This window comes from Notolepis coatsorum, assembly GCF_963971535.1.
Source record: "Notolepis coatsorum genome assembly, chromosome: 5".
In the NCBI taxonomy this organism is placed as follows: domain Eukaryota; kingdom Metazoa; phylum Chordata; class Actinopteri; order Aulopiformes; family Paralepididae; genus Notolepis; species Notolepis coatsorum.
The window spans coordinates 165,318,997-165,328,947 of NC_140169.1; the positions used below are offsets into that span (position 1 = coordinate 165,318,997).

The window sequence follows — 9,951 nt, forward strand, 5'->3', positions numbered from 1 at the left end:
TTACGTATACATGCATTTAGTCAAGCACTTTTATCCAAAGCGACTGGACAAAGTTCGGTACAACAAGTCGGCAGGAAGGAAGGGTACAACTCGGCAGCTAAGGGTCAGTGAGGTTGTTCTTCAAACAGTGCTGAACTTGAGTGCTACATTGAGTGCATAGTTAGTAGTAGAGACATGTTAGCATAGTAGGTAGTAGTATACATGTTAGCATAGTAGGTAGTATAGACATGTTAGCATAGTAGGTAGTAGTATAGACATGTTAGCATAGTAGGTAGTAGTATAGACATATTAGCAGAGTAGGTAGTAGTATAGACATATTAGCATAGTAGGTAGTAGTATAGACATATTAGCATAGTAGGTAGTAGTATAGACATATTAGCATAGTAGATAGTAGTATAGATATGTTAGCATATTAGTTAGTAGTAGAGACATGTTAGCATAGTAGGTAGTATAGACATATTAGCATAGTAGGTAGTAGTATAGACATATTAGCATAGTAGGTAATAGTATAGACATGTTAGCATAGTAGGTAGTAGTATATACATATTAGCATAGTAGGTAGTAGTATAGACATATTAGCATAGTAGGTAATAGTATAGACATGTTAGCATAGTAGGTAGTAGTATAGACATGTTAGCATAGTAGGTAGTAGTATAGACATGTTAGCATAGTAGGTAGTAGTTTAGACATGTTAGCATAGTAGGTAGTAGTATAGACATTAGCATAGTAGGTAATAGTATAGACATATTAGCATAGTAGGTAATAGTATAGACATGTTAGCATAGCAGGTAGTAGTATAGACATGTTAGCATAGTAGTATAGACATGTTAGCATAGTAGGTAGTAGTATAGACATAATTAGCATAGTATTTAGTAGTATAGACATGTTAGCATAGTAGGTAGTAGTATAGATATGTTAGCATATTAGTTAGTAGTATAGACATGTTAGCATAGTAGACTAATATAGACGTATTAGCATAGTAGGTAGTAGTATATACATATTCACATAGTAAGTAGTAGTATTATAGGCAAGGTAGATTACTTAGTAGCAAAGTGCATAATAATAAAAGACAGTACGAAGGTTAGTATTTTAGGTTTATTAATGTATTTCAGTTGTTTTGAACAAATGAACAAAGAAGCAAACAAACGTAAGCAGTATAAAAAAGCAATGACAACAATGACGACTTAGTGCACAGTCGTGGTAGGAGTCAGAGTTACGCAACAAACAAATACAATACAGCACCAAAGCCTTCAGCGCGGCTGAGCCCAACTTCATGCGTGATAGTAGCTACTGTACGACGTAGCGCTTCTAGTCGGTGGCTCCACAGAACTCATGTACGTACACGTGCATTTAGTCAAACGCTTTTATCCAAAGCGCCTGGACAAAGTTCGGTACAACAAGTCGGCAGGAAAGAAGGGTACAACTCGGCAGCTAAGGGTCAGTGAGGTTGTTCTTCAAACAGTGTTGAACTTGAGTGTTACAGTCTTGAGTGCATAGTTAGTAGTAGAGACATGTTAGCATAGTAGGTAGTAGTATATACATGTTAGCATAGTAGGTAGTAGTATATACATGTTAGCATAGTAGGTAGTAGTAGTATAGACATAATTAGCATAGTATTTAGTAGTATAGACATGTTAGCATAGTATTTAGTAGTATAAACATGTTAGCATAGTATTTAGTAGTATAGACATGTTAGCATAGTATTTAGTAGTAGAGACATGTTAGCATAGTAGGTAGTACTAGTATAGACATAGTAGATAGTAGACATGTTAGCATAGTAGGCAGTACTAGTATAGACATAGTAGGTAGTAGTATAGACATATTCGCATAGTAGGTAGTAGTATAGACATGTTAGCATAGTAGGCAGTACTAGTATAGACATACTAGCATAGTAGGCAGTACTAGTATAGACATAGTAGGTAGTAGTATAGACATATTAGCATAGTAGGTAGTAATATAGACATATTAGCATTGTAGGTAGTAGTATACATATTCACATAGTAGGTAGTAGTATATACATATTCACATAGTAGGTAGTAGTATAGGCAAGGTAGATTACTTAGTAGCAAAGTGCATAATAATAAAAGACAGTACGAAGGTTAGTATTTAAAATGTTTTAATGTATTTCAGTTTTTTTGAACAAATGAACAAAGAAGCAAACAAACGTATAAGCAGTATAAAAAAGCAATGACAACAATGACGACTTAGTGCACGGTCGTGTTAGGAGTCAGAGTTACGCAACAAACAAATACATAATACAGCACCAAAGCCTTCAGCGCGGCTGAGCCCAACTCCATGCACGACTAGGCCGCTACGAGTCTACGACACGTCGTCTAGGTCTACGGTGGAGGAACACACGGCGCGCGGGGGGAAGCAAATAATTAAAAAAAACAAGGTGGGGTGAGTAGGGATGAAAAGTATTGGTGTCACAGTGGAGAGGAGCAGCTCTGAACGCTCGACCTTTTGGAAAACGCTGAGTTCTTTTGATTTGATTTAATTAGACAATTTGCATGGCAAAATTTTTATAAATATAGCATCCCAAGATAAAAATAAATACAAGACCTTAACCTTTATTTACCCAGGCAAGCAAGTAAGAACAAATTCTTATTTAATTTATTGTGAAAAGTATGCATAATGTTGTGTTTTTTGGAGGGGGGGGGCCCTGCATATATCGGTATCGGTTGATATCAGTATCGGAAATTAAGAGTTGGACAATATCGGTATATCGGATATCGGTAAAAAAAAGCCAATATCGAACATCCCTAATTCAGACAGATATGTATATATATATATATATATATATATATATAGATGCAGTAAATATAACACAACACTATACTAGTGTTAACAGTGCACTAGGTGTCTCTCTACCCCGATGGAGAAGGGTCTGTCCTCTTGCTTGGAGACAACAGGTTGGTACATGGCCATTGCGATTGGTCAGTGGGATGACTTCTGAGTCCTCAGAGCGAATCCGGTTCCTCTGGTTCAAATCTTTTCAGGAAGTCCCGCCCTGGTTACACCTGTGCTGCCTGCAGCTATAGGGCAACAACAAAAACAAATAAGCCAACCCACCGCTTATTCATAGTAGCGGAGGAAAATACTTCACTGTCACCGATTCATTCGGCGGCGTGTTCCTCCGTATGGCTTGAAATAATCACATTGCTCATGCAGAGCGGCTGGTCTGCTTGGCAACTATACACAAAGTCAATTTATGTTTAGGCGCAATCATATGACGTTCAAGGCGCTATACGTGGCGTATTATATTGCATATAGGAGGGACTGTTTTGTCAAATATAGCCGTCTCTGGGATATAATGCTCTGGCATATTCTTAGAAAACATAGCTAGAGGAGCTGTGATCATTTTACCAGCGGTGCACACAGAAGGTAAAGATTCAAACTGAGGTCATGCAGCAGGGGGTACGTAATTAACCGGGGCCTTGGTGCCCAAAAAGCCCCAGAAGGGCTCAGAACGTGCCGCCCACGTAATACTGATTTTTGGATCCCAAACGGAATTCCACTGACGACGAAAAAAGGGAAAACGCAGCCTGTTTCTAAATTGCCGACACCGTTCCTCATAAAATGCGGCAACGAAAAACTCGCCCTCCGAAATCAAACCACGCCGGTAAAAGACGTCCTTGAAGATAGAATACATTATTCTACACGGAGCCCCCTCCCCCGCAGGACACGCCAGGACACCTCCCTCCGGGGTTTACCGTCTCTCTCTTTCTTCTAGTCTCTCTCTCATCTCTCTCTTTCTTAGTCTCTCTCTCATCTCTCTCTCTTTCTTCTAGTCTCTCTCTGTCTTCTAGTCTCTCTCTGTCTTCTAGTCTCTCTCTTTCTTCTAGTCTCACTCTTTCTTCTAGTCTCTCTCTGTCTTCTGGTATCTCTCTCTTTCTTCTAGTCTCTCTCTCTTTCTCTCTCATGAGCCCTTTCTTCTAGTCTCTCTCTCTTTCTCTCTCATGAGCCCTTTCTTCTAGTCTCTCTCTCTCTTCTAGTCTCTCTCTCTTCTAGTCTCTCTCTCTCTCTTTCTTCTAGTCTCTCTCTCTCTTCTAGTCTCTCTCTCTCTTTCTCTCTCATGAGCCCTTTCTTTTAGTCTCTCTCTCTCTTTCTCTCTCATGAGCCCTTTCTTCTAGTCTCTCTCTCTTCTAGTCTCTCTCTCTCTTTCTCTCTCATGAGCCCTTTCTTCTAGTCTCTCTCTCTTCTAGTCTCTCTCTTTCTCTCCCATGAGCCCTTTATTCTAGTCTCTCTCTCTCTTCTAGTCTCTCTCTCTCTTTCTCATGAGCCCTTTATTCTAGTCTCTCTCTCTCTTCTAGTCTCTCTCTCTCATGAGCCCTTTATTCTAGTCTCTCTCTCGTCTAGTCTCTCTCTCTTCTAGTCTCTCTCTCTCATGAGCCCTTTATTCTAGTCTCTCTCTCTCTTTCTCTCTCATGAGCCCTTTCTTCTAGTCTCTCTCTCTTCTAGTCTCTCTATCTTTCTCTCTCATGAACCCTTTCTTCTAGTATCTCTCTCTTCTAGTCTCTCTCCCTCTTTCTCTCTCATGAGCCCTTTCTTCTAGTCTATCTCTCTCTCTTCTAGTCTCTCTCTCTTCTAGTCTCTCTTTCTCTCTTTCTCTCTCATGAGCCCTTTCTTCTAGTCTATCTCTCTCTCTTCTAGTCTCTCTCTCTTTCTTCTAGTCTCTTTCTCTCTCTCTCTCTCTCTTTTTCTCTCTTTCTCTCTCTTTCTCTCTCTTTCTCTCTCTCCGCTGTGGCGCCGCTCTAATCAATGCCACGCCTCCCGCCGGACTACCAATCAATTATGTCAAGTCAAGTCAAGTCAAGTCAAGAGTTTTATTTGTCACGGCATACAAGTATACAATGAAATGCGGGGGGCTATTATAGATTATAATAATTATAGAGAGGGGGGAGGGCGTGGGGGGGTTCACAGGGTCTGTCTGGTCACGGTAAACGAAACACCGGCCGGCGTGAGCGCCGCGACCCGCGGTGACCCTCTGCACGCGGTGGTGTGTGACGGTGGCTTATTTTGGAACGTTTTCTCCCGTGTCTTTCTATTTGAAAACAGTTTAAAATAAAAATACAGTCAAATGGTTTAACAGAGGTACAGAGATGAAGAAGGGGTTTGATAACTGGCAGTATGTACAGTATGTGTATATATACATGTATATATGTGCATATGTAGGTATATAGTTGTATATATGTATACAAAATGGCTAGAGGAACTTTGCAGGGTAACATACAGTTCGGCAAATATTAATAAGGTATTATCGAAGCGTTGGTGGTTCGAATCCCGCTCAAGCCCATGTCCATCCCACTGCCGTTGTGTCCTTGGGCAAGACACTTAACCTACTTGCCTCTTATGAATGTGTATACATGTGAATGAATGTTGGTGGTGGTCGGAGGGGCCGTAGGCGTTGATTATTCGCCACGCTTCCGTGAGTCTGCCTCAGGGCAGCTCTGGCTGCAATTGTAGCTTACCACCACCGGTATGACTGTGTATGAACGAATAATGGACTCTGTGAAGCGCTCTGGGTGTCATGAAGAGCGCTATATAAATCCAAGTCATTATTATTATTATAAAAATGTTTTATTGTTAACTAAGTTCATTTTTCAATATAAGTCTACAGTAATGTATGAGTTAGTAAATAAAATATAGTATGTTCTGATGAGTAAATAGGGGTGGGCTTAAATAAGTGTATGCTTCTTCCCACTCCTTTTCAAATATGTAAATGACAACAAAAAAATAATTTGTTTGACTTTTTTGTTTGTTCTTTGTTATATAATTTTTTTTATATACATTTATTATTTTAACGGCTTAAGGCTATATACTGTATGTACTTGATGTTTGTTTGTTATCAAATCAAATAAAAAAATCTCCTGTAGAGGAGTTAGGAGAGAGTCAGTGCCATCTTCTAATCTAATGGATGTTCTTCTTCATTCAGGGGGAAGGTCACTGAACTTTTTTTGTTTTGTTTTCCACTAACCTGTTCTGCAGATCTTTCACAGACATTCTCTTCATCTATATAGTATTTGTGTGTTTGAACAAATAGATTAAATTAAACAACTTGTCGCTGCTAACTATTTTGAGATACCGTTTCAGAATGTCCCTTAAATGCTCAATGGGAATCATATAAATGTTCTTTTTTAATCATTAATTTTTTTTTAAATCGTAGCACCATGAAATTACAAATCAACAGGGGTGTAAAAAGTACCCAGAAATTATACTTAAGTGAAAGTATGGGTACGGTCTCTAAATCTGACTCAAGTAAAAGTCAAAGTATCTGGCTAAAAACACACTTGAGTAAAAGTAAAAAAGTCCTACTTTTAAATGTACTTAAGTACTAAAAAGTAAAAGTAAAAAAAAAAAAAATTGGAAAGGGATAGACCAGGGATCTCAAACTCATTCCATCATCGGCCAAGTTTTCATTTTAACTATACATTGCCAGGTGAGTTAGTTGAAGAGGTGAGCCAATTAGTGAAATCATCAGCTGGTGTTTAGGCAAGGCTGGAATGAAACCAAGCATACGCTCTGCCCACAATGGAACGTGTTCTGTGATAGACCATGCTGAAATGAAAGAACAGAGGACACTTTTTTTGCATAAAAATTATTTAATGCACTTCTCCATTGAAGGTAAACTACCGTTCACATCACAGCATGAATAATATCACAATATTAAAGACCGAATACTGTAGTATCCTGAATAATATGACAATATTAAAAACAGAATGTTGTATCCTGAATAATATCACAATATTAACCACAGCATACTGGATTATCCTGAATAATATCACAATATTAAAGGCAGAATATTGGAGTACCCTGAATAATATCACAATATTAAAGACAGAATACTGGAGTACCCTGAATAATATCACAATATTAAAGACGGAATAATGGAGTACCCTGAATAATATCACAATATTAAAAGGCAGAATACTGGAGTACCCTGAATAATATCGCAATATTAACCACAGCATACTGGATTATCCTGAATAATATCACAATATTAAAGGCAGAATACTGGAGTATACTCTGAATAATATCACAATATTAAAGACAGAATACTGGAGTACCCTGAATAATATCACAATATTAACCACAGAATACTGGAGTATACCCTGAATAATATCACAATATTAAAGACAGAATACTGGGGTATACCCTGAATAATATCACAATATTAACCACAGCATAATGCAGATTTTGTACTCCAAGTGAATGTCGTTTAAGGCACTGGCCAAAACATTGAAAGTATGGTAGCCCTTCAGTCTTCTGCAGCAGAACGCCTTTCAAAGCTTTCAGTGTCGATCCAGTGAGCGGTTACCACAATGAAACGTCTTCGTCTGGCTGTCCAGCAATCTGTTGTTGTCGCGATCCATTCAACTTCACTCATAGCAGCAGTGACTTTCTCGTTCATGGTTTGAGCAGCTTTGCTGATCTTCGAGCGGACAGTGGGCCTCGTAATGACGTTAGTGCTTGATCGCAAACCATTTATCAGGTTTTTGAATGATGGCAACTCAACAACACTATAAGGTTGGAGTCCTTGAACTATGTATTTTTTATGTAGATAGGGCCATGGATGCTCGTCTTGTCCATCCACGCCGTCGCCGACCGTTTCGTCCTCTTCATCACTCATTGTGGCCATCTTCTATGTCTTGTCACTCTGACTGTCTATTCTTCTGATAGCAGGTGTTTAATCAAAGATCCCCGCTTTCTAGTCTTGCACAAGGACCAATCAGCATGGGTATGGGCGGGTTCATTTTCCATTGATGGGGATTTGATTGGCTGTTTACCTGCGGTCGCAGGATTAATAACGTTAACGTTAGTTTGGCCAGATAAACAATTCAAATATACTAATTAAAATGGTTGGACCTGCGATATTTGTACTTTGTACTTTGTAGGTCTGCATTTTAAATGTAAGGAGTAAAAAGTATGTTTTTTTTCTCTGAAATGTAATGGAGTAAAAGTACAAAGTATACAAACCTAATAATACTTGAGTAAAGTACAAATCCCCCAAAACAGTACTTAAGTATTGTAATGAAGTACAATTACTCAAGTACTTTACACCCCTGCAAATCAAATTACGATACAATAGGTCGCCAAAAAGCGATCCCTATCGCCCTGCCCCTCTCTCCGCCCCCCTCTCCCCCGCCAACCAACAGGATAATAATACCCACCCAGACGTGTCGTCCTTATTTAGCTGGAAGATCTTTTAAGTTAGATATCAATTCTGTCCACTTTAGAATCGGTCATGCATCATTGACTCATTTGCCGATGAGAGTTCCAGGGATATCACATCTATTTTTATTAGGGCTTTGGCTCATCTGTTATTAATGGTCCTACTTTTCAAACTACTGTACTGGAGAGCCACTCCTGTCGCCGAGGCGCACAGTAAGGCCATCCTGGACGACACCACTCCGGTATAAATGGTAAATGGCTGCATTTATATAGCAGCTTTTATCCAAAGCGCTTTACAATTTGTTCCTCACATTTTACCCATTCACTCACACATTCACACACCGACGGCGGAGGCAACCATGCAAGGTGCCAACCTGCTCATCGGGAGCAGTTAGGGGTTAAGTGTCTTGCTCAAGGCCACTTCGACACGCTGCCCGGGATGAGTGGGAACCGAGAACCTCCGGATTACCAGACGACTGCTCTACCTCCTGAGCCACTTTAGAGGAAGAACTGCATCCTGGGATGAAGGTGGTCGCCTTATAATATTGATAGATAACTTATTACATATTACATTACATATTATTATACAACGGCATGCAAATTTCTCGATTCTGATTGGCTGAAACAGTCCATTTACACGTCTTTATTGGCAACAATCCACGGTCCTGGGCTCAGGACCCGCCCACAACCAAATCACATATCACTCCGCCGGCTCACTCCGGGAGAAAACAAGATCGCGGACAACAAATGGATATGTTGATAGCGCCATAACGACTAAATATGAAGCGATTCTGTCACTGCGAATGTGTTAGTCCTTTAAACAATGTTGGATGATGTAATTGATGGGTCTTGAGTCATTCTAGAACAAACGAAAAATCGCGATTTGATTCATTGATTAATTTGCATTTTTTTTCAATTTCTTTTTCCTTCTCTCTGACTGTCAGCGCTAGCTCTAGTCTCCACCCACCGCCACCCCCCCCCCCCCCCCCCCCCCCCCCCCCACACACACACACACACACACACACACACACACACACACACACACACACACACACACACACACACACACACGCACACTCCTGTCTGCAACGCGGGTCAGACTGAGAGAGAGCTGGGTGCTGCGCTGTTCTAAGTGAGCATGGCCTATTGAGTTGATTGATTGATTGATTGCTAATTTTATTACTGTACGCTTGGTTTCCAACTGGTTAAGTTTAGGCCCTCTACAGTAGGTTTAAAAAAATAAATAAAAAAATAGGGCGAAGAAAACGTTTTTTTCCTATAGGGCAAAGAAAACTTTTTAATTTGTTTTACCTACTTTCTATAGAAGCATCTAAGAATGAAGTTCTATGGAAAGTAGGTCTGCATTCCCTTAACAATTGTGTGTATTGAGCCGTACTGTATTGTACCCATTCTGCATCTGGTAATACAATTTTCAATCAATCATTCCAATAATACACAGTACTGTATTTGCAAATCTGATATGTCATAAATGTATAGATGTAGCAGTACTGTCTATCTGTATGTCATGTACTGTATGTCATATATGTTATGATGAATTGAAAATGGGGGACCCTGATGTAAACAAGATGAAAGTCTTTCTCTGGTCTGCATCCCCTTAACAATTGTATGTATTGAGCTGTACTGTACTGTACCCATTCTGCAATCTGTTAATAAACTTTTCAATCAATCAATCAATCAATCAATCAATCAATCAATCAATCAATCAATCAATCAATCAATCAATCAATCAATCAATCAATCAATCAATCAATCAATCAA

General features: G+C 39.4%; 1 protein-coding gene across 1 annotated transcript in view; it reads right to left on the bottom strand.

Annotated features, from left to right (window-relative positions):
- The window catches only part of xirp2b (xin actin binding repeat containing 2b), a gene marked incomplete at its 5' end in the record, with an annotated part of 37,226 nt that extends 34,298 nt beyond the window's left edge, over positions 1-2,928 (bottom strand). The window contains one exon of the mRNA XM_084314365.1: positions 2,872-2,928. Coding sequence (XP_084170491.1) covers positions 2,872-2,928 — 57 coding nt within the window. The remainder of the gene's footprint in view (positions 1-2,871) is intronic.
- Between the last annotated feature and the right edge of the window lie 7,023 nt (positions 2,929-9,951).